The sequence below is a fragment of the Lissotriton vulgaris genome, chromosome 2_1 (genome assembly GCF_964263255.1).
Source record: "Lissotriton vulgaris chromosome 2_1, aLisVul1.2, whole genome shotgun sequence".
Taxonomy (NCBI): Eukaryota; Metazoa; Chordata; class Amphibia; order Caudata; family Salamandridae; genus Lissotriton; species Lissotriton vulgaris.
The window spans coordinates 21,309,729-21,335,550 of NC_141687.1; the positions used below are offsets into that span (position 1 = coordinate 21,309,729).

The 25,822-nt window shown below is 46.8% G+C and overlaps 1 protein-coding gene across 3 annotated transcripts in view; it reads left to right on the plus strand.

The window, feature by feature from the left end:
* The window catches only part of OBSL1 (obscurin like cytoskeletal adaptor 1), a 548,309-nt gene that overhangs the window by 394,723 nt on the left and 127,764 nt on the right, over window positions 1-25,822 (plus strand). For all 3 annotated transcript variants that reach the window (XM_086954344.1, XM_086954343.1, XM_086954342.1), the window contains 3 exons: window positions 5,491-5,760; window positions 9,208-9,474; window positions 18,425-18,691. In XM_086954344.1, the coding sequence (XP_086810470.1) occupies window positions 5,491-5,760; window positions 9,208-9,474; window positions 18,425-18,691 (804 nt within the window). The remainder of the gene's footprint in view (window positions 1-5,490; window positions 5,761-9,207; window positions 9,475-18,424; window positions 18,692-25,822) is intronic.

Consider the following 25,822-nt stretch of genomic DNA (forward strand, 5'->3'; position numbering starts at 1 on the left):
AAATGGACACCACTTGGGACAATGCCTGGCCTCGTCATGTCTGCTCCAGTGCCAGAGGACCAGGTGCATTGAGAGGCAGGGGCACTTAGTGCTCACGTCTCGTTTCTAAAAATTTCCTTCCGAATTCTGTCATATTATTTGCTGATCAAGCTTATTTTTTTCATGAGAAATGATTCTATTATTTTTGAAGATCAATCCTGCAATAACAGGATTTAGGAGAAGGTAACTTTACTTACTTTCTTCACCAGGTCCTGTGCAACTTAGAAACTTGGAGAGCCGGACAAGGGTGCACAAACAAGCATTGGGAAGAGAATCACCAGGTGTATATTCACAAGCTCTCTGCGCTGCAGGGACATCACTATTTGTGACATGCCGGGGGCGCAGAGGACTTCGCCATATGTACGAAGCCTCATAAAGCCACCCTTTAGATATGGAGGGCGGCGACGCAGTGCAACGCGCTGCGATGCCTCTCACTGCTTTGGGGGAGCGTGCCACAGCTGTTACGATGGGTGTTTCCACTTAACACCCATGGCTTTGACACCTACCCAGATTTACAACCTGCTGTGAACCTTGGAATGCCTCAAAATCTTACGCGTCCCAGGGAGATGCAACAAGGATAGATATCTTTATTTCTCCTCGTTGTTCCTCTTTCCGTGTGTGTGTCATTCTGTAGCACATATAGGAAGAGGAAAAAGCCTCTCTGTATTCTTTTTGTGCAGGAATGTTCCCCTTCCTGCACAGAAACAATCATGTCTGCAGCACAGGCATCCGTGCGCCATGGTGCCAAGGAGCCTGCGTCGGGGCTAGGGAGCCCATTGTGCACCAGTGGTGGCGTGAAAGTCAGGAATGCGCTGTATCTTGTAGCTACAGCGCATTTCTGACCTTTCACTGTGGTCAGGGCAGCGCAGCAAGTCACTTGCTGCGCGTCCCTGCGCTACGGGAAAATGGTTAGGGGTTCTGCCCACTTAACCCTCCTGTACCTTAGCGAGGGACATCCAAGGATGAAAAAGTAGAACAAGGGGTACTCAAGGGATTAATCAAACTTTTAATTACAAACAAGAAATAATTATTATCTTGTTGACTGCAAATTATTAATCAATTTGTATACAATAATTCATATAGACATATACGGGAACAGCGAGAGTGGCTCAGTGTAAAAATAAACATCTATGACACAATATATATATATATACAACAATAGAGCATATACAATATATACAAATCACATACACAAACTATACATTACAAATACTACAATCTATCAAAAGAATGTACCCTAAGAAAGAAATACACAACTTATGACCGTATCCACTTCTAGCTTCGAGTGAAGTACATTGCAAATAGGAAGTCCCACACTGTGCGCCTGAGAACTAACTTCTCTACACAACATTTACTTATCAAGGTGCAAAAGAGAAAACTCAAGCTTAGTTATAGTTCTTTGGGGACTCCTAAAGGACAAAGTGTTGACGCAGTCGCGGTCACGTTTCAGCCAGATTTCTTTGTCTTCATCAGGACATGGGTACTAAGGCGTACAGCCGGGTTGGTGGAAGTCTTCGGTGGAACCACACCCGCCAAGGAAAGGGTCTGCACTTCGTCCACTAGAGCAACTATATATCTCTCCGAGTAGTCACACAACATATACATCCAGTCTCGGGGTCTCAGTCAGCGTTCCAAATCACGCGTATTTATCCACCTACTCTTAATCAGCGGGTCCGGGAACGGCAGGCACAATCACTGCACGGTCCTCACTGGCAACAGCAGCCGTCCGTGAGCTACGGGGCTTGTAAATATGCCCCCAGATGTGGGAAGAGGCGGCTGAATGGCCTCAGCTTGGGATGCACATACTACATAGTTAGCCTGTGTAAAGGTCAGCTAAGATATAGGAAGAGTGTATTTGGGTGATGTGTAAACCTACCCACACTGCCGTACACCCTCCTTACAGTGCTGCGTCTGCAGTGTGTTGCTCCTCAGCGAGGTCACCTCTTCTTGGAGGGGAGGTTGAGGTGGGACTAGTCTCTCACAGTAGAATTGTGATGGGGTTCACTCAACCAGTCTAAGTCCTGGTGACACAATGAGTGGGACTGGCCCAACCCTGGCCCTACAGTCGCACGCTGGTCTCCAAGCTTAGTGCTCAGAGCAGCGCCATGAGATGACGTCACGGCCCATAGAGGTTGGTTGCATCTGTAACCCATGGCCAGGTTCAGGGGCGTAAGGAAGAATAATTTGACCCCCTGCAGAATGTGATGAGGGGCCCAGAGTCTCACATATCTCACCGATATTCATTATTATTGGGGTGAATGGGGCCCCCGGATATTTTGTGTTATATTTGTTATGTTATGTTATTAACACTAGCACGGATACTCAGGAGTGTCCCGGCGCGGACGCCAACTGCGAGGAGCTGAGAGGAGCTGCGGATTAATTAAAAAGCAAGGTCTTTAGCTGCTTCTTAAACAGCCTGGGATGTTGAGTATTCTGCAATTCATAAGGAAGGGAATTCCAGGCTTTGGCTACCTTAAAAGATAGAGAGATGCCCCCCATTCATGTAAGACAAAAACGGGGAATCACTGCTAGACGCGATTTTCTTCGGGGATGCAAAAATCAAAGCGTATTGGGAGCCCCCTGAAGGTTTGGGGACCCCTCTGCACCACAGGTGCTCCTGGGGCCTGCATGACGCCCCTGGCCGTGGGATGTATTCTTGTTTCTCACTAGCCTTTGGTAGGGGTGGGGGTCTTCATGGAGTGCGCTCCTGTCCTGTATCCTATGTGAAACATTTGAGCCATGTGGGATGAAACCGCATACGTGAACAGTGCATGTGGAAAACACCTCAGGGCTTGAAACGAGTATGCAGGAAAGACCAGAGCATGAAACATGGATGTGGGAAATAATGTGTGAGAGAGACGAAGCATGCGTGTGAGAGTATGCGGGTTGAAAACGTTTATGCAGGAAACACTATTTACTACAATGTTGAACATACATATGGGCAATATCTAATTGTGTGAAAATGCCCTAGAGTAATCCTTGCCTTATAGGTGTGCTCGGGGAGATCGACCGAGTGTGTGAAAGGTTTATAAGTATATGTGTAGATACAGAGGGGCCCATTAGGATGGCGGGCGGTTCTCCACCGCCGGCCTGGCGGGGGCGATCTGCCCGCCATCCTATCCTGAATGACCCCACGCCATATTAGCATGGCGGGGGTACAGCGGCGGACGGAAAGACCGTCCACCGCTTTTCCGCCCTTGTCGCCTTGCGGCCGGGGCGGAAAACGGTTTATATGGTGGCGGTGTCTATTAGACACCGACAGCCATATTATGATGGGCATTTGTGAATGCCTTTCCGTGGCAGCAATGTCGCCACGGAAAGGCATGTGGAGTCCTCCTTTGGGGGGCCCGTTGCGGGCCACCAGGGACTCCGGGGGTGGGGGGTGAATATGGGGGGTACCTATGGTACCCCCGTGCATTTCAATGCACAACGTGCATTTTTAGCATTGTGGTGGGCGGTGCCGCAATGCTAAAAATGCGGGAAGCGCCCGCCACTGTGGCAGGCGCATCCTAATATATACAACGGGACCCCAGCCCTTATGGCGGGTGGTCCCATTCACCGGTAGGATGACGGGCGGACAAAGTCCGCCCGTCATCCTAATGGGGGCCACAGTATTTGGACAGCTTGCTTCTAGCTGAAAGAAAGACACACTCTTAAACACCTGAGGTTATGCAAAGTGCACCAGCTAAACATCCCAGTGCCTTCCTGTCAAGGAAATATCTGAGTGTCCGAAAAGTGCATGAGTGAAAATACATGAGTGTGTGAAAAATCCCGCCCACCCTTTTTATTTCAACAGAATCTTGGTATATAGTTTCATTAATCACATAACTGACTTCAGAGATCATGGACTTTCGAAAATGATGGTTGACTGGATGTAACATATCAGTGGTTGGAAAAGTACAACTCCAAGGCAACTCCACTGGCTCCTGATACACAAACACACTCAATTCAAAACTCAGGCCTCACCTTCCTGAACAGTCGCATCGCCCACCCAGATGCATTCGCTCCGCAAGACTCCGACTCGCACACGTCCCATGCATACACTGAACCAGATCAGGACGGGCGTTCTCCTGCTCAACGCCACGATACCCTCGTCTCATAGGCAGAGGTAGGCACACATCTGCTCAATGCCACGATACCCTCGCGGGTGATTACCCAACGTCTCATAGGCAGAGGTAGGCACACACCTGCTCAACCGCCATGATACCCTCGCGGTGTTTACCCAACCTCTCATAGGCACAGCTGGACATGCACACACCTGCTCCAAGCCAGGATACCCTCGTAGGTGATAACTAAGGCCCCCAGTTTCCCTTTTTACCTATTTTTACAGATAAGCACAGACAGAAAACAATGTGTTTCCAGTTTGTTTTTATTTTTAAAAGTTAGCAAATACAGAAAATGTAGCATTTTCTCAGTGACTCTCTTTCATACATTCCGAGCCAATTGTCGTGCAGCTTGCGAGTGTGTGGAGTCAAAAAACATAATATGTTTCCTTCAATAACAGCCTATTTTAACATGTTTATGCTATTATGCAAATATTTTCATATGGCTTAAAAATGTTATTATATTTGCCTGATAAATATGCTAAAATCGGACAGGTATCAAAACATTATTGCACATTTATTTCTCAAATAAATGTGGAAATATACGAGTTACTGCTTCATTTATTGCAAAAACACATAACAAATATGGATAAATACATTTAAAATAGCCCAAAAATAAACATGGACAAATACATACGGAAATGTGAAAAAATACCATAAAACAGGGAGCCCGACTGATAACATAACAACCTGTGTGTGTATTTATAAAGCGCACATTCACCTATGTGTATCTTGGCGCTGAATAACAGATGCTTATTATTACCCAACTCAATGGTACTCATTTTAGCGACTTCAGAAGTATGAAAAGCTGAGTGGGCTCGCCAGGATTGGAACCTGTGACCATGAGGTTGTACACAGGCCCCTGCAGGGGACACATTAGTCCATAAAGCCACCAGACATAGCTTAGGGCCCTTTATCAATACACATAACATATTGTTGTAACATCAGAGGCATCACTTCCTGGCGCTGGAAACATCCTTGTAGGGTTGGGTAGGGAGTCGGCGGAAAGGAGGGTGTAGTGGGAACACTTGTTCGTTGTCTGCGTGACCGTGGCGAGTCCAGTTGGATATCTACACAATGTAAATATCGTGCTTTCAATTAACAGACCTCACTTAGCTGCAGCTACTGGTAGTAATCTGACACAGCTCCTACCTTTCCACAAGCATATGAAACCAAATGGCGCGTATGTCCCTCCCCTCACCCGCTTCTACCATTCTCTCGTCCTGACTCACCTTTTCCCTCCCTTCTCTTGCTCCCAGCACATTTTCTCACTAACATCTCAACCTCCCTCTTCTCTCCCACCCTGTTCTTTCCTCTGTCCACCCTCATTCACTGTCTCTCTTTTCAGTTCCCAGGGAGGTGGAGATAATCAGCGACTTAAGGAATGTGACCTTGTTGGAAGGAGACGATGCCACATTCAAGTGTGTGATTTCCCCAGAAGATGCTAAAGTGACCTGGAAACTGGACAATGCCCCCTTGCCCCTCAGCAGCAGGATGGAGGTGACCAGGAATGGACTCTGCCACTCCTTGACAATCCGGCAGTGTCGGCTCAGCGATACTGCGACTGTATCACTCGATGCGGAGGGCCTTGTGACCAAGGCCAGGCTGAATGTCCAAGGTGAGTGAGGAGTCCCTGGGAGGTCAGTCTATACCCTTGTGTCCCTTGATGCTGAGGGCCTGTGACCCAGGCCGGACATGAATGAATGGACATGTCTCTGAGTGGACATAAATAAAGGAATGGACATGTCTCTGAATGTATGCTCTCTTGAAGAGAATACTCTGCATGAACATGGATATGAATGAATGGACGTTTCTCTGAATGGATGCTCTCGAGAAGAGAAGACTGAACGGACAGGATGAATGAATAGACATGTCTCTGAATGGACGCTCTCGAGAAGAGAAGACTCTGAACGGACGGGACATGAATGAATCGACATTGTCTGACTCTGAATGGACGCTCTTGAGAAGAGAAGACTGAACGGACGGGACATGAATGAATCGACATTGTCTGACTCTGAATGGACGCTCTCGAGAAGAGAAGACTGAACGGACGGGACATGAATGAATGGACTTGTCTCTGAATGGATGCTCTCGAGAAGAGAAGACTGAACGGACGGGACTTGAATGAATCGACATGTCTCTGAATGGATGCTCTCTTGAAGAGAAGACTCTGAACAGACATGGACTTGAATGAATGGACATGTTTCTGAGTGGATGCCCTCTAGAAGAGAAGGTTCTGAATGGACATAAATAAAGAAATTGACATTGTAGTGTAGTTCCTATTTTCCCCATAGGCCCTGCGCATTGGAATAACATAAACAGCAGTGTAGACGTAGAAGTGCGGATCTTCCAGGTCTCTACTGACTATGTTAGACTTAATTGGGTTTGTTACCAACTAGCTCAGAGGTCACTGGAAACTTTCTTGACTGAATAGGAAGTGATCAGCTTCCCTGGTACAGACAAGAAGGGATTCAGTTTTCCAACAACCGCATTAACATGACAACTTTGCTCCTCAGAATAAGAGTCAATCTCTAGAGTCGTGTGAAACAATAGACAGCTATTTCACTCAGTCAGTTGTGCAGATTACTTTCACCAAGATGCAGAGAATAGAGAGACGGGCGTTTTCAATAAAAAGGTATTATTTATTGAACAGTCTTTCTTCTCATGCAAGAGAAATGAATTGCCACAATTGCAAGACTTGTTATTATAAAAAGTGCGTACAGTAAAAGGAGTATTGCGATATAATACTGTAAAAGCATTGATATGGTTTCTTAGCCATACAATGGTTTAAAATGAATAAAACATATATACATTCATATATACATTTGACTAACGTACTTAACTGGTGTTTCTAACTACGCCTACCCCAGTGTACCTGACCTAAGCCTAATACTTGGGAGGGAGTAAGTAGCAGTTTAAGTTAAGTTGGTTTTGCCAAGGTTTGCTTCAAGAACTCTCTCTAAGGGTTTAGTCAACACCATACCTCTGGAATAGAATGTTGGAGGTCTGGTATCTCCTTCCAGGACTCGATATCCCAGTCACTCGCAAGAGTAGGCTGGAAACGCCGGAGCTGGATTTTCTCGGCAAAAGAAAAGACAGCGTCTCTCTCAGCACATCAAGGAGGAGGAGGGGCAGCGTCCGTGGGCTTCTCGCATCTGCTGGGCTCTGCAAGGGACAGCTGTTCTGCTCCTGTATTCACCACCACCATCGCTGTGCTTGCTTAAGGCAACGTTGGTATTATTTATACCTGAAAGGTGCCGAGTTTGACGTAAGTTTTTGGACATAAGACGTCAATAAAGATGTCACTAAGAACTGGTCGTTCTTACAGTGCTCATTAGAGTTCTATTACTAATCAAAGCATAGCAAGCGGGGCTTTCCCAGGTTGCTGGGTGTTTTATCTGTTGAAAGAACTCGGTGTGTTATCTAGGAATCTAAGGAAGTGGCTTCTGCTGTGTCATGTACTGTAATGAGCTGCAGAGACGAGTTACTAAAATATGGCTCAGATCCTTTATGCCATTATAGGGATATCAATTGATTATAGCCGTATAGGGGCATGAGGTCACAATATTGATCGGGGTCCTAGATAGAACACAACAACATGTCTCTGAATGTCTCTGAGTGGATGCTCTCTAGAAGAGAAGACTCTGAACAGAAGGGGACATGAATGAATAGACATGTCTCTGAATGGATGCTCCTCTGAATACAAGTCTGCAGTCTCCTCAGATACATTTACCCCGGAGTTGGACAAAAGAATGGTGGGGTCTGTGGCGGAATGGAGGTTATGCTGTGCCTCAGACGTGAGCCCCTTGCTCACTGTGCCCCTGGATGCAAGCTATCCTGGCTGATGAGGGGTGATACCCTGAAACCGGTCCCAGGATGCTTGTTTCCGGTGCAGGGGAGGATCTGGCCTATTCGTTCAGGCTGTACTGTTCCCATGAGGAGAAGGGTCAAGGATGATTAGCATATGGCTGGGTCTAAAGTGGGGTAGCATAGTGAGCAAAGCAAAGATGGATTCAACTCAGATCTCTTGACTGGGATGAGTGGTTAAAAAGTTTCAACACTCCATCCATCATCTTGTTATGTTTGATGTGTTCGCTTTAAGTGGTCAATTGTATGCCCAAACGTGGGTCCCTTGCTCGCTTTGCCACTGGATTCAAGCTAGCCTGGCTGATGAGGGGTGATACCCTAAAACCGGTCCACAAATCCTTGTTTCTAATCCAGAGAGGACCTGCCTTGGCAGTTCGGGCTGGACTGTTCCCATGGGCAGCAGGGTCTTGACTGATTTTCATATGACTGGGGATAACCTGCGTTGACATAGTGAGCAACAGAATGATGGATTAAGCCCAGAACTGTGACTGGGGGTGAGTCTATCATCTTGTTGAGTTTGCTGTGCTTCAGACAAGGGCAGAGTTGAACATCCTGCCTCCACGTCGCGAGCCCCTTTCAGCCCGGAAAGGTGCCATTCAACCTCTCATCATTTCAGTGCTGGGATTAGGAGCGACCCCCACCCACTCCCCCTCCACAGGGAGGAGTTTCAGATTAGAGCTGATGACTGAAAAGGGGTCATCAGATAGGTGTCTCTTCACTAGAGTTGAGGGCTGTGGATGAAGAGCTGCACTCTCAGGGTTTTTTCTTCACTATAAAATTGTGTATCCCAATTCTGCAGGTTTGGGGGGGTGCTAGGATATTGCTATCCAGTCAAGAAGATAGCGCTTGCTATCAAGCTCTGTTCCATCTAACGCCTTCCCCCGACCATTATCTGCTAGGACGTGTGAAGCTCTCTTCCACAGTAAGTAAAAAGTTTCTAAGGAAAACAAGATATAGCTAAGATTTTCCAATGTCCAAAGAATGCCAGTGGCCCAATAGAGCCTGCATATGAAATGTACATGCACCCCATTTTTAAGTACTGTTGTCACCTGGAAGTTACAATATGTTATGTCCCTTTCTACTGTTGCTCCAGGCTCACTGCTGTGTGTTTTCTCCTGTCATATGTTTGCTGGGCGAAGGTTACATGTTGTGTGGCTTCGCACTGGTGTCCTTGCTAATCTCTCGCTGTGTCTCGCAGAGGCCCTGGTGTCCTTCCTGACCAAGCTGCAGAATGTGACAGTGGAGGAGATGGAAGACGTGACCCTGGAGGTGGAGGTCAGCACGGACAGTGCTGAGGTGCAGTGGATGAAGCATGGTGTGGTCATACAGCCTGGGGCCAAGTACACCCTCGGGGAGTCTGGTCGGAAACGCGCCCTGACCATCCACGATGTCCGGTTCTCTGATCGTGGCAACTACCGATGCGAGAGCCTGCATGACAAGACCCAAGCCAAGCTGTCCGTTGAGGGTGAGTAACTTTGTGATGTGGTATTACTCAGCCCAAATCCAGTCTGTATATGGTAAGGACCTCTATAACACCCAAGCCAAGCTATCCATGGAGGATGATACTCAGGCTAAATAATGTGTGTGAAATGTGAAGACCCTATAACATGATAAAACCCAAGCCAAGCTATATGTGGAGGGTGAGTACATTTGCGATGATACTCAGGCTAAATAATGTGTGGAAGGGGACGACCCTACAGCTTGCCAAGACCCAAGGCAGCTACCCATGGAGCGTGAATACATTAGCAATGATACTCAGGCTAAATCCTGTGTGTGAAAGGTGAAGACCCTATAACATGATAAGACTCAAGCCAAGCTATCAGTGGAGGGTGAGTTCATTTGTGATGATACTCAGGCTAAATCCTGTTTGTGCTAGATGAAGACCCCTATAGCAAGACAAGACCCAAGCCTGGCTATCCATGGAGGGTGAGTAAATTTGTGATGATACTCAGGCTAAATCCTGTGTGTGAAATGTGAAGACCCTATAACATGATAAGACCCAAGCCAAACTATCCATGGAAGGTGAGTACATTTGTGATGATCCTCAGCCTAACTCTTGTGTGTGGAAGGTGTTGACCTCTATACCCTGACACGACCCAAGCCAAGCTATCCGTGGAGGGTTAGTACATTTGTGACATGGCTTTAGCCAGGCCAAGTCAGGTGTGTGTAAGATGAAGATACCTATAACGCAATAAGACTCAAGGCAAGCTTTCTGGAGAGGGTGAGTACCTGTGTTATACAACTTATATTGGGTTATGCTACCTGTGGAAGGTGAGTACTTCCACGACGCAGCATGACTCAGGACTAGCCCTTTGTGGAGCATGGGTATCTACTTGACATGACATCACTCAGGCTGAATCCTGTGTGCATAAGGTGAGGACCTCCGTGTCATGACAAGACTCAAGCCAAGCTGTCCGCGGAGGGTGAGGTCCTTTGAGCTGTGGCTTTACTCAGGTCGAAACCTGTGTGTGTAAAGTGAAACCACTAGAACATAATAAGACTCATGGCAAGCTGTCCATGAAGCGTGAGTACCTGCATTAAAGCACTTAGGCCAGTCAGGCTACTGGTGGGCAGTGAGTACCTTCATGAGAGGCTGAATGTCAGAATATTATGGATGTTAATATCACCCTACAAGCATATTGTAGCTGTTATTTTGACTGCCAAGGTACATATAGGTTAGTATACATTTACTACACTGAACACCAAACTTGTACCTTTTACCAGCCGCTTCCGCCCACTGCATTTGCGGCAGTCGGCGGTCTAGTTGTTGCGGCCGCTGCACAGCAGGGCCGTGTGATGGGTGGGGAGAAGTCACAGGTTACTTAATTCCGGATGGAGCAAGCACGCAGCGTGCATGCGCAGCGGGCGCGCCAAAAAAAGCCCGTCTATGCCCGTCCGCGCCAGGCCGGGACCCGGGGCCAGGACCCCTGGACCTATCCTCTGCTATTCAAAGCAGGATCTGCGCGTGATGAAAAGTTAACCTCGCATTAAAACATCATACTATCACGAAACTTAATCAGCATAGGCTGCTGATGCCATATTTCAGCCACAATCTTAGGGATAGACCTGTGCCCCTAATTGGGAAGCCGGAGAAGCCAACATGCCACACGAGCTGTAGGTTTGAGTTGCTTAATACCCGCTCATTGAATAAACATAGTTCAGAGGTCTTTTCACTCCTGCAAAAGGACAGTCTGGATCTGCTGTGCGTCACAGAAACCTGGCCGAATGAGCACTCCACGCCGGATCTGGTGGCAGCACTGCCACCCGACTTCTCTGCTATTCACTGTAATAGAATTAGTGGCACTAGGGGTGGGGGGGTCGCAGTCCTGTTTAATCAATCACTGAAACTGGAAACCCTTTGCTCTGAACACATTGCAGGGGCAGAGGTACTGGGGGTTAAGCTTTGCTCCTCGCGGGACTGCATAGTCGCACTGATAGTCTATCGCCCCCCACATACGTCGATCGGCTTTATGGAACCGTTCTTGGAGCTGGTTCAGAACTTACATTCCTGTTACAAGGAGAGGCTAGTACTCGGAGACTTCAATTTCTTGGACTCTGGAGGACTGCCTAGTTGAGTTGTGACTTGCATGTCCCCCAGGCTTTAAAATCATTCACACCCCTCGGCTGAAGAACAGAGGTGGTGGAATTGGTATCATCTATAGAGAAAAGCTTGGTATCTTCCAGCTCAAAATTAGGGAGGTGTTGGGATTCGAGTTGATGGGGTTTTCCATTAGAGGTCTGGAGGGAACGCTGCTCTCAGGTGTGCTCTGCTACCGTCCACCGGGATCGGCCCCCTCTCTATCAGACTTTCTTGACCTAATCTATGACCTTTCCAACACCCACTTTAAGTTGTTGGTCCTGGGAGACTTCAACTTATGGCAGGGGGGTCCATTGGACGGGGCGTTTACGACACTCTGCCAGGCCTTTGGCGACATCCAGCTGCAACAACTGGTCTGCTCTGCGACCCATAAGGGAGGTCATATTCTTGACTTGATTTTTGCTGACGCTCAATCTGCAGCGGTCACCGACATCTTGTGCCAATGCTGGACGGACCATGCACTTGTGGCCTTCTCCCTTCATATAGGTGACTACTCCTCTGAGACCTCGGGGGTAGGAGTGGCAAAACTGGGCAGACCTTGGTCCCGACTACTCAATCGTTCTCCGTTGCCTTCCCTACTACCAGACAATTTTTGTCTGAGTGACTCAGTGGAGGAAAGTTACTCTACTCTCTGCCAATCGATTACTAACACGCTGTACAAGGTGGCCCCATTTCGTAAGTCCCGTGGGAGAGTGAATCGGCCTTCCCCCTGGTATACGGAAGAGCTTCGACAACTGAAGCTGAGCTGTAGACGTGCGGAGAGGGCTTGGAGGAAACAATATCTACCATCAGCAAAGGCCTCGTTCAGGCTCATACTGCAGGACTATAAAGCGCAGATTAAGCTTGCTAAGGTGACCTTTCTGGAATCTACCTTGAATCAGACGCCTAATAAATCGCAAGCACTGTTTAAAATCGTCAGGGACATGTCCCACCCTATATGTGCCGCTAATACGGTCCCTGTATCACAGGCCCTGTGCGACTCCCTGGCGGGGGCTTTTGAAGAGAAAACTACTAAGATCTTAGAGGGCTTAAAACATCCTTTGCCCAGTACTCTCGATCTGGGAGCTCCGGTTAGCCCGCTCAGTCGACCCCGGCCAGTTGACTCTTGTCCTGACCCGGGAGCTCCGAATGGGTTATCCAGTCGACCTCAGTCGACCGGACCGTGCCTTCCAACTACAGTCCCTGTCCTGGGAACTCCGGGTGACTTGTCCAGTCGACCCCAGACAGATGCCTTCGGCTCTGGTCTGGGAGCTCCGGACAACTCACCCAGTCGACCCCAGTTGAGCATTCCTGCTTTTAGTTTGGGAGCTCCGGTTTCTCCTTCCAGTCGACCCCAACTAAAATCCTTTCCTCGTCCCTCTTTCGAGGAATTTTGCAGTCTGGCTAACACGGTATCCTCTGGCTCTCCGCGTTATCCGCTGCCTCCCAAATTTTGAAAGGCGTTTCAGGCGGAACTTTTTCAACCGTTGCATTCCATCTGCCTCCAGTCTCTGGAGTTGGCATCCGTCCCTGAGTGTTGGAAGTTAGCAGTAGTGTCTCCTCTGCTTAAGAAGCCAACGCTGGACCCGACTTGTCTGTCCAACTACCGGCCAATTTCCTTGCTCCCCTTTCCTATTAAAATCATGGAAAAATGGGTGACCCGCGCGCTCTCAGGCTTCTTGGAAAACATCGGTTGGTTCGATGAGGCACAGTTTGGTTTCCGTCCCGGGCACAGGACGGAGACTGCGCTTGTAACTGTATTGAACAATCTTCGTTCGCGTGTCGACAGTGGTCGGGCAGCCTTCTTAGTGCTGCTCGACATGTCGGCCGCGTTCGATACGGTGTGCCATCGAACCCTCATCAAGAGACTTGAAGAGTGTGGGGTCACAGAGGAGGCAAGAGACTGGCTCATATCTTACCTTGACAGTCGGCAACAGCTGGTATCGCTTCCTCCATTCTGCTCCGAACCAAGGAAAGTAGGGCAGGGGGTGCCACAGGGCTCGGCCATCAGCCCAATACTTTTCAACCTGTACCTCCGCCCCCTGGTCCAGCTTATTAAATCTTTTGGTGTCTCGGCATTTAACTATGCCGATGATACCCAGCTGGTCTTTTCCTTGGAGGGTGATAAGGCGGTCTCGCTGGAGACATTCCATCGCTGCATGGCAGCCACAGCGGACTGGTTACGGGCCAACTCCCTACAATTTAACATTGCGAAGACTGAGGTTCTTTATTGTTCTACCGATCGGATCTCACGGACATTGCCAGAGAACTTTTGGCCAGCTTCCTTTCCCGAGCCAGTCTCGGCTGCACCATCTGCTCGCAACTTGGGGGTGATCTTCGGCCCTAATTTACAGCTCGACCTGCACGTTAATAAAACCACGTCCACGTGCATGATGCTGTTACGCATGCTGCGTAAAGTTCTGCCCCTTCTCCCCGCCCATGCCAGGCCGGAAGTAGTTCGCGGCACTATTCTAAGTCGTTTAGATTATTGTAACGCGCTACTTCCGGAGGCCCCAAAAAATCTGGTGGGGAAGTTACAACGCGTGCAGAACATGGCAGCCAAGTTGGCCCTCTCATGGCCTAGGTCTAGTTCTTCTACCCTGCCTTTGAGAGAGTTACACTGGCTCCCGGTACATCTGAGGGTGCTGTACAAAGCCACGTGTTTAGTGTTCAAAGCTGTACACCATCAGGGCCCGATCCCTTTGCAGAATATGTTCTCTTGGTATTCTGCCTCGCGACCTCTCCGATCCTTTTCTGCGCAGCTGTTGGTAGTCCCGAGGTTTCAGAGAGTCAGGATGGGCGGCCGTTCATACAGTGTGGCTGCTGCCAAGCTATGGAACTCCCTGCCTCTTTCTCTGAGAAGCCACAGCAACTATCTTCCGTTCCGGAAAGCCCTAAAAATGCACTTAATTCCAAAAAAATGCTGTGTAAGTGAATAGTGCTGTTGCTTAAGCTCAAAGCGCCAGGATGCCCTCTGGGTGACAGGCTTGCGCTCTATAAATATACTAAATAAATAAAAATTTCTATTGGGAATTAACCCCAAAGGAAGGTCAAGCACAACAACTGGAGGAGGCCCTAACTGCGTTGGGATTGAACCAATTGGTGGTTGGCCCAACCCACAAGAAAGGTCACACTTTGGACCTGATTTGGGCATCGTCTGCGTTGTCTAGTCCCCTAGCCATCTCCCCATGCGCCTGTCGGATCATTTCCTGTTGCAAGGCCTCCTTTCCATCACCACACAGACTACCAATGTCCCATTACAATGGAACATGCGGCGTAGTTGGAACAAAGTTAACGCCAACGATCTGATGGCCATTTTGTCCAACCACGCCCCATCCAAAAGTGCCACCTTAGACATGGAAAGTGCCGCCATAATGCAAACACTTAAGGAGGCGGTAGAGAGTATAGCGCCCGCTCGCAAGGTCAGAGTCGCCGACGAGAACAAGGCGGCTTCCTGGTTTAATGACGCACTGCAGCAATAAAAACAATCTCTTCGCCAGTATGAAAGGGCATGGCGAAAAACCTATGCCCCACCACACATGCAGCCTACAACATAAAGTTTGCTGCCTATAAAAAAGCTATTCTAACCAGGAAAGCGGCTTTTTATGAGGCTCGGATTACGGAAGCGGCAAACCCACATAAAGAGGTCTTCAGGGTCTTAAATGAACTGAGGAAAGAGAGGGTGAAAACACCGGCCTTCACACAAGTAGATTGCCAAAAATTCCAAACCTTTTTTACAAGAAAGATTAGTGATTTGTTGACAGCAATCCAGCACACTCCAACCTTTCCTTGTACAACTGAGCCATATTTTCTACCTCCAGTGGTAGGTGCTACCCTGTCCTCATTCCATACCCTTACAGAAGAACAATTGACTGGGCTAGCCGGGAGGGTGAAATCAAGTTCTCCATCGGATCCCTGTCCGCCCAAGATCTTTAGATTGGCACTACCTGGAATTAAGGACAGGGTTCTCCCTCTCCTCAGCCTCTCCTTGGAAACTGGATAGGTCCCTAGTAATTTTAAGGAGGCCAGGGTGATTCCACTATTAAAAAAGCCAGGTGCGGATGAGAGGGATTTGAAGAATTTTAGACCGATATCACAGCTGCCATTCTTAGCAAAAATTTTAGAACAACATGTGTTGCAGTCCCTTGCCTGCCACCTGGAGGCCAACCATCTCCTTGAACCCAACCAGGCGGGTTTCAGGCCGCAGCACGGAATTAGTCATGCTTTCCGTGCTGGATGAGAAGAGAATGAGAGCAGATAGAAAGACTACGTGTGCTCTGGTCCTGCTCGATCTATCCGCAGCTTTTGACACGGTTAATCATGGTCAACTCTTGTTGCGAATGGCTAACCTAGGGATCCAGGGCACAGCCAGGGCCTGGCTAGCTTTCTTCCTTAGAGATCGCTCTCAAAGAGTTCAACTAACAAATCTGGTACCTCACCCGGTGACCTTGGCCTGTGGAACACCGCAGGGATCAGCATTGTCCCCCTTGCTTTTTAATATTTATTTACAGCCTTTAGTCACCGCCTTAAACAACCTGGATTGTAGGGTATATAATTATGCCGATGACACCCAAATCCTGATCCAAATAGACCAGTCGCCCACATCACAGGCGGGAATGCAAGATATCCTGAAATTTACAGTGAATTAAATGTTGGCGAATTCTCTGAAACTGAATCCGGATAAAACGGAGGTGCTGGCGGTCACGACAGCAGCAAATCCCTGGAATGAGCTGTTCTGGCCTAGGGAACTGGGACAGTCCCCAGAGCCAGCGTCCGTAGTAAAAAGTTTCTGCATTAAAATCGACACTTTGCTGTCAATGTCCCAACAGGTCTCTGCAGTGGTAGGAACTTGTGTGGGACTACTGCGACAACTTCGGAAACGGTCCTCGCTGCTGTCTTTTTCAACTATCCGGACGGCGGTCTCCGCTTTGATCCTGGCCCGCCTAGACTATGGGAATTCCTTATATGTCGGGCTACCTAAGAAATCTCTGACCAGGCTTCAAAGCGTTATGAACGACGCTGCCAGACGGATTTTTTAAAAACCCAGGAGGACCCATGTCACCCCGTTGCTACAGGACTTACACTGGCTACCGATATCTCAGAGATCTCAGTTCAAGAGTCTCTGTATCATGCACAAAGCCATCTATGGCTCAGCCCCAAGCTATATCAAGGACAGACTGACCTTATACGTTCCCGGCAGGGGGTTGTGGTCCTCAGAAACATGTCTCCTGGTTTGCCCATGTTTCAAGCGGTCATCGTCGGGGGGAAGAGCCTTTTCGACCACAATGCCGCTAGTCTGGAACCGACTTCCGGAAAGTCTGCGCAAGGAGACCAAACCTGCTCACCTTCAGGAAGAGATTAAAAACGGTTCTCTTCCAGGAAGCCTGGAGGTCTACGTAAAGTACTTTCCTGACTCTGTCTCGCCTCATGGTTGCCTCTCGGACAGTGCTTAGAGACCTTTGGTGATAATGCGCTATATAAATGTCTATAACATAACTTGACGTACCTTGGAGACAGGTATAACATTAAGGTACATATATGGGTGTATTACATAACTGTGGAGTAAAGTTGATGTCTCTCTATGGGACAGCAACACCGCCCCCTAATGGGATATTTCTGTATTGTAGCAGTGGTACAACCCCTTAAGCCAGAAGCGTGTGGTCCAGTATAGAGAATGAAGGAGGAATTCCTCAAGCTGTAGTCCTAGGGAACAGTCTCTTCAGGTAGTAAGATCTCTCAGGACATCTCCGGTACATCCGGGGCTGCATGCCCTGCGGCTGCTGTAGGGGGCAGGTTTACTTGCCACTTCGAAGCATAGGTTCACCATTGCCCACCCTACGTTAATGCCTTTAAGTCTTATCCTAGCCCTTTTGGCCCTACTGGGCTATTCCAAGCAATTGCCACAGGCGGTCCACAGTTTGGTAGACATGAGCATGCTAATAGCTAGGCGCAGGGTGGCAATGCACTGGATGAGAGGCCCGTCACCTACCATTCTACCATTACGGAGTGGTCCAGGGACATGCTATACTGTAGTACGCAAACTGAGAACTATAGCGAACTACTCCTGCCGCGCAGTCGCCCTAAAAACTTTTGGGCACTATACAAGACATATCAAATGGCTAAGGAAAGTGAGACCACAGGACTAAATGCTACTTCAGATGAGGTAGGGGAGGAGTGAGGGAAGGAGAATTTGTTTAGTTCCTGACATTTAGAGGGGGTGCATAATGTTAGAATTTCGGCAAAGCTTCGATCTGTGGGCGCCGGGGGCACGTTGTATTGCGATGTTGATCCTTCAGAGTGGGTTACTGCCATGAAAAACACTACTGCGATAGGAGATATTTGTTGTTGCTGTTTATAACTAAGAATGTGTGGTAGGTGCGAACTGCGAGGGATAATGCTGAGAATAATATTTCTTGTATCCACTTATTTGCTTGCTTATATGATCTGTCATTATACTGTAAGATGTCATGTCTCTTTGTTTTCTGAAAATGCCAATAAAGTTTATTAAAATAAAAAAAGTCTTATCCTAGCCATTATCCCTATGTCCACCCCATCCCAACACTCAGTTCTAACCATAACCCTAAACCCAATCTTCTGCACAACCCTAAACTCAACCTCAACCAACCTCAGATCGCAAGTTCCCAACCCCTAAAGCCTAATCCCTTGAGTCAGATACCTATGCCGACTGAGGGCCGGTCTTTACCTTAACCCCACTCAAAAAACATCCCTTATACCAGCCCTAAAACAAACCTTCCCTGTAACCTGGACTATCAGTTTCAAGAGGTAGTGCCTCGAAGTCTCTTAGCTAACCTTCTTTCCTCTCTCCTGTGGTCCTCAGCCAGGAAGGTGGTGTTGCGGAAGCCGCTGTCAGACGTGGACACCTTTGAAAGGGAGGCAGCCACCTTTCAGCTGGAACTGTCGCACCCCAGAGTGGATGGGGTTTGGACCAAGGATGGCTTGCGCCTCAAGCCCTGCAATGCTTTCCGGATCAGCGCCAGTGGCTGCCTGCACAGCCTAACTCTCTCCGACCTCACCCTGGAGGACTCGGGCACCATCATCTTCACCGCCGATGACATCCGCTGCTCCGCCAGACTCCGAGTGAAAGGTAGGACCTCTCCTGTCCACCTGCAGTGACTGAGGGCCCTGAACCTCGATGCGGCTCTTGACATGCAGGGTGATCCTGGTCCTCACTGTATGTCCTCACTCTCACATACAGTGAGAAACCCTCTGGGTGTCCTGAATTTCACTCTGTGTCCATGTTCTTGCTGCGTGCCCTCCCCCCACTGTGTCTCCTGATCTTCACTCTATGTCCTGTCTCTCACTATTGGCCATATTTACGAGTTTAGTGGTGCCGGGCAGCAGAGCAAGTCACCTCACTGTGCTGCCCTGCCTCAAAGAGAAAGGGCAGGAATGCACCGTATTTGTCCAATACGGCGCATTCATGTCCTTTCCCCGTGCCAGTCACCTTTGCACCATGGTACAAGGAGGCCTGTCTTGTAGGAAGGATTGTTTCTGTGCAGGAAGGTAACCCTTCCTTAGAGGTGTTTCCCTCTTTGTGTGCTGCACAATGCAGCACACATAGAAAGAGGAAAAAACGAGGAGAAATAAACGGTGCACAGACATAATATCGACTCCAAAATATCGTTTGGACAGAATATCGAGTTTTAAATATCGTTTGGACAAAATATCGACTAGACAGAATATCGACAGCCAAAATATCGTTTTTAAGGTAAGTGAAGTAATATCGACTGTAAATAATATAGACAGTGAAAATATCCAAGTATATAATCTAGATAGTAAAAAATATAGTTTTTAAAATAATATTTAATTATTTATAGTGTTTTTATGTAATAATATGTGTGAAAAGTGTCATTTTATTTTATAATTATTTTTAATTAATGATTGTTTTAATTATTGTGTAATTTTATTATGTAGCGGGTTGTGGGTTTATAGGGGAATAGGGTGGGAAGTAATTTAATTATAATTAATTAAATATGTAAATTCATTAATTGGTAGTAATAATTAATTAATTGGTAATTAAATAATATATGTTAATTATTTAAAATTTAATTGGTAATTAATTTAATTTAATTGATTAATTTCTAATTATGTAAATTAAAATAATGTATTTTCTGTAGCGGGTTGTGGGTTTATAGGGGAATAGGGTGGGAAGTAATTTAATTATAATTAATTAAATATGTAAATTTATTAATTGGTAGTAATAATTAATTAATTGGTAATTAAATAATATATGGTATTTAATTAAAATGTAATTGGTAATTAATTTAATTTAATAGATTAATTGCTAATTATGTTAAATTAAAGGGGTATTTTTAGGGTTCAGGGTCAGTTTTTAGTTTTTGGGTAAAGGGGTATTTTTAGGGTTCAGGGTCAGTTTTTAGTTTTTGGGTAAAGGGGTATTTTTAGGGTTCAGGGTCAGTTTTTAGTTTTTGGGTAAAGGGGTATTTTTAGGGTTCAGGGTCAGTTTTTAGTTTTTGGGTAAAGGGGTATTTTTAGGGTTCAAGGTCAGTTTTTAGTTTTTGGGTAAAGGGGTATTTTTAGGGTTCAGGGTCAGTTTTTAGTTTTTGGGTAAAGGGGTATTTTTAGGGTTCAGGGTCATTTTTGGGTTTTTGGGGTACATATACAATATTGCCTATTATTTAATTACATTTTGTTACTATATATATATATATGTTTTAAGAAATATGATTAAAAAAATATTATTTTTTTACTTTCATTAATTATTTAATTATTAAAAGTTATTTTAAGTATTGTTAATTATATTTTAGTAATTAATTTTTTATATTAATGTAATTAAACATTGTTTTTAGTAAAGTCGATATTTTTTACAACGATATTTTTTACAACGATATTTTGTACTCGATATTTTTGTACTTACCTGTTTGTACATACAAACTCGATATTTTGGTTGTAGATATTTTTTCCTCGATATTTTGGGTAGTCGATATTTTGGTAGTCGATATTATTTCAGTGATCCGAAATAAACATATGTTCGAGGCATATGAGCTGCAGATCACACACTGTGCATAGATCATCTAGTGTTGGGTCCGGATGTTTGCACTTTGTTTTTGTCCTGAAAAGTCTTTGGAAGTCACAAGATAGGTAACTCCTCCTTTGGACGATAGTGCGCATGAGCATTGGCTCCATCTTCAGATCGTTTTTTTTCCGCAATCGGGCTCGGTTATGTTTGTCGCGCTCCAGCTCGGTAGCGTTACCAATTCTACTTTCGAAGCGCAATCCTTCACCCTTTCTACGATATTGTTTTTGATCGCGATTCCCAGTCGGCGCGCATCTCTTCAACGTCGAAGTCCTCGATTCCAATGGCCGATGAGGGCCTTCGGGACTATTTGGACCTTGGCATCTGGCTCATGGAAAGGATTCCATTCAAAAAGTGTCCTCAATGTGGGTCGAAGTTTCCCCACACCGATCTGCATGAGGTGTGCAACCTCTATCTTTCACCGGAGCATGAGGCCAGAGACTGTGCAGCTTGTGCCTCTTTCCGCTCCAAGAAGACCATTCGGGATCGTCGAGCTCGAAGAACAATGGCTCGCTCGTCGACATCCATTCCTGACAACATCTTCGAAGAGGGCGTCGATGTATCGGAACAGGAGCGGGTTGAACAACTTCACATCAGCGCCTCCGAAGCGGAGGACTCCAACTTCAAAGACCTCACTCCTGCACTGCGGGTCGTAAGAAAAGACATCGACCCAGACCCCCTCCATACACCATCCAAAAAGGTTTTGGTCACACCTTCACCTTCGGGTGCACACCGTCAGACTGCTTCCCATGCCCCACCCTTGGGCTCGTCAAAGAAGCCTATTAAGCCTTCAGGCGACTCAGGCTCAAGTCAGTCTGTCATCGGTTCCAGAACTCGACCACCGGCACCGAAAAATAAACCGCCCTCGCTGCCACATCTAAACAACCGGCACCGAAATATGCAAGCACCGACCCATCGACATCGAAAAACACTCGGAAAAGAGCAAAAAAACGCTTCCGAAAAGTTCGGATCCACACCCTTCGGAGCTGAAAAAATCCTCGGAATAGAAAATACAACCGGTTCCACAGACAGCCATAGACACTGCAAAACATCACAGTTCCAAGCCAAAATAACACAAGACTGTTCCGGTGTCGGTGCTGCACAAGTTTACCGAACCGAAGAAATCGGTGCCAATAGAGCACCCACCATCAGAAGAGCTTTTTACACCAGACCCTAGACAGAAAACTCTTCTGAAAATACCCTAAAACTGATCAGCTCACCCTAAGTTCAAAGAAGAGACAATTGGACACACCTGCCCCAGCTCCACCACCTCAGGTAGAGGCAAGACAAACAATATTAGATCTGTCCCACCCCTACCCAATGACTTCCCTCTGCTCCCCCTTGACCATTTCACTCCTGTCGGGGGAAGAATACAACAGTTCCTTCCTGTCTGGAACAACAGCAGGTGGGTGAGACAAATAGTTCAAACAGGTTATTGTCTGGAACTCACTTCCACCCCCCCAAACATACCACCTAGGCAGCGCCCAATGTCACTAGAACATTTATCGCTGCTAAAACAGGAGGTCATCTCCTTTATGCAAAAATATGCAAAAGAACCAGTACCCCTGCATTAGCAAAACACAGGGGTTTTCTCCCTATAGTACCTCATTCCAAAAAAGGACGGCTCTCTGAGACCCATTCTAGAACTCAGACCCCTAAACCTGTACATACAATCGGACCACCTTCACATGGTTACGCTTCAACAGGTCCTTCCTTTACTCGCATAAGGCGATTGTCTTGCCACTCTAGATCTCAAGAACGCGTAATTTCATATTCCCATTCACACCTCTCACAGGAAATATCTCAGGTTTGTAGTGGACGGTCAGCATTATCAATTCAAGGTACTCCCATTCGGAGTTACCACAGCACCCAGAGTCTTCACCAAGTGTCTGGCAGCAGTTTACAGCTCACCTAAGGAGGCAGCATATTCATGTCTACCCCTACCTGGATGACTGACTCATAAAAGCTGAGTCATACAACCAGTGCGTAAAACAAACTCACGCTGCAATCCAAATGCTGCATGATTTGGGGTTTACCATAAACCACCCAAAGTCTCACCTACAACCATCCCACATACAACAATACCTCGGGGCTACAATGAATACCGCAAAAGCACTTGCAAACCCCAGCCCAGCCAGGATAGTAAGCATACAAAGCCTTCTCACAAAGTTTCATCCGCAACACTCTTCCAGCTCGAGTGTTCATGCAACTAATAGTAATGATGGCCTCTTGCATAGTCATAGTACCTCATGCAAGACTCCAGATGCGTCCTCTGCAGGAATGTTTAGCACGTCAGTGGAACCAGGCTCAAGGTCAGCTAACAGATCTGGTGTTGGTGGACGGTCGCACACATCGCTCTCTGCAGTGGTGGAACACCAAAAACGTTTCCAAAGGGCAACCATTCATCGAGCCAGTTCCACAGATAGTGTTAACAGCAGACGCATCGCTCTCCGGCTGGGGAGCTCATCTGTTGCATCATACCATACAAGGCATATGGACACCCCAACAAAGGTTGCTTCAGATCAATCACCTAGAGTTACTAGCCATATTCCTGACATTAAAGTCCTTCCAGAAACACATTCTAGGCAAAGCTGTCCTAGTCCACATGGACAATATGACTGCAATGTACTACATACAGAAACGAGGTGGGACACACTCTCTGCAACTCTCCCAGCTAGCACAAAGAATATGGAGATGTGCTATTCCTCAGAACATTTTTCTCCTAGCCCAGCACGTTCCAGGAGTCCAGAACAGCATAGCAGATCTGTTAAGCCGTCAAATGCAACAAACTCATGAGTGGTAACTTCATCCACAAGTTTGTCAACCGTTTTTCCAGTTGTGAGGGCACCCGGAGATAGATCTCTTCGCCACACACAAAAACACAAAATGCCCAACCTTCGCCACCAGGTATCCACACCCATTGTCCAAAGGCAATGCAATATGGATGAATTGGTCAGGCAGATTTGCGTACGCTTTTCTGCCTCTCCCACTCATTCCACTGGTGGTGCACAAACTGCAGCAACACTCACTGACACTTATCCTAGTTGCTCCTACATGGGCCAAACAACCGTGGTACATCACAGTACTAGAACTATCTGTAATCCCGCACCCAAAATTACACCTCTCTCCACACCTCCTAACCCAGAAACATGGAGAGATCAGACACCCAGATCCAGCACAGCACAACCTATCAATCTGGCTCCTGAAGTCCTAGAGTTTGGTTACCTGTACCTTCCCCCTGATTGCATTAATGTTTTCAGAGAAGCTTGACGCCCTACCACTAGAGCTTGCGATGCAGCCAAGTGGAAACGATTTGTTATATACTGCAACAATAACCACATCAATCCCTTAAATATGTCAATCCAACACATTATATGTTACCTACTACATCTTTAAAGGTCTAACCTAGCATACACATCTATTAGGTTGCACCTCGCTGCTATAGCAGCCTATTTACAGAACAGACAACATTTGTCACTATTCAGAGTACCTGCCATCAAAGCCTTCATGGAAGGACTCAAAAGAATATTTTCACCCAGAGTACCACCCTCACCTGTGTGGAACTTAAATATGGTTCTCACAAGGCTAATGGGTCCTCCATTTGAACCTCTGCACAAATGCGAATTACAATTTCTTACATGGAAAGTCGCTTTCCTAGTGGCCATTACTTCCCTTAGAAGAGTCAGTGAGCTTCAAGCACTCACTATTCAAGAACCATTTTTACAACTTCATCATAACAAAGTGGTTCTCAGAATAAACCCAAAATTATTTCCTAAAGTTATTTCTCCCTTTCATCTCAACCAGTCTGTAGAGTTGCCAATATTTTTCTCGCAAACAGTCGCAGAAAGAGCTCTTCAGACGCTAGACGTCAAAAGAGCACTTCTTTACTACATTGACAGAACAAAATCTTTCCGCAAAACTCAACAACCTTTTGTATCCTTCTCACCACCACATAAAGGCAATCCTATGTCAAAAACTGGAATTTCTAGGTAGATTGTCAAATGCATACAAATTTGCTATCAAAAAGCAAAATGTACATTATCCATTCCTCCTAAAGCCCACTCTACCAGGAAAATAGGGGCTTCAATGGCTTTCTTAGGGAACATTCTCTTAGACAACATCTGCAGAGCAGCTACATGGTCCACGCCACACACATTCACAAAACACTATTGTGTAGGTGTGCAGACAAAACAGCAAGCTAGTGTGGGCCAAGCTGTACTCAAAACACTATTTCAAACGACTGCAACAGATACTGGTGGTCGCCACTAAGGTGGAAAACTGCTATACAATCTCTGCACAGTGTGTGATCTGCAGCTCATATGCCTCGAACAGAAAATGCTACTTCCCAGTATGCATCTGTTCTTGGCATGTAGAGCTGCAGATTCACACACTCCCACCCGCCTCCCCAGCTGCCTTTATCTGATCCAGTATTATCTTATTTAGATACAGCTTACATGGGCATATTTTCTGTTTCTCACCAAACTCCACCATTTGCCTTCTTGGCGAAAAAACAATCTGAAGATGGAGCCGATGCCCATGCACACTATCGTCCAAAGGAGGAGTCACCTATCTCGTGACTTCCAAAGACTTTTCAGGACAACAACAAAGTGCAAACATCCGGGCCCAACACCAGATTGCGATCTACGCACAGCGTGTGAATCTGCAGTTCTACATGCCAAGAACCGATGCATACTGGTAAGTAGCAGTTTCCTTCTCCTCGCTAAGTCTCCCCACGGGATCCATATTTTTTTGGCACATTCCGAGGTTTACAGGGTCTTGTAAATCTGGGTCTGTGTCAAAGACCAGTGCAACGCCCATGGAACGCCGCCCTTGGGCAGAGTACGGCAACGCAGTGATTTGTACAGGTTTGCCTAGCTCCACATTTTTAAAGCCATTTAAAGCCACGCAAAGTGGATTTGTGTGGCTTCATAAATATGTCTTAGAGGTTTGTGTCACGTGTGTACCACGCTGCGTGGTGCAAGCATGACACAAAGCTCTCATAAATATGCCCATATGTGTCTTGACTCTCATTGACTGTCTTGACCATCTTCTGACCCTCACTGTGTGCATCTTCACCCTCACTATATGTGTCCTGAACCTCTCTGCATGTGTCCTGGCCATTGCTGTGTGCATAGCTGCTCATTGCGGGTGTCGGCCCCTCACTGAGTGCCATAGATT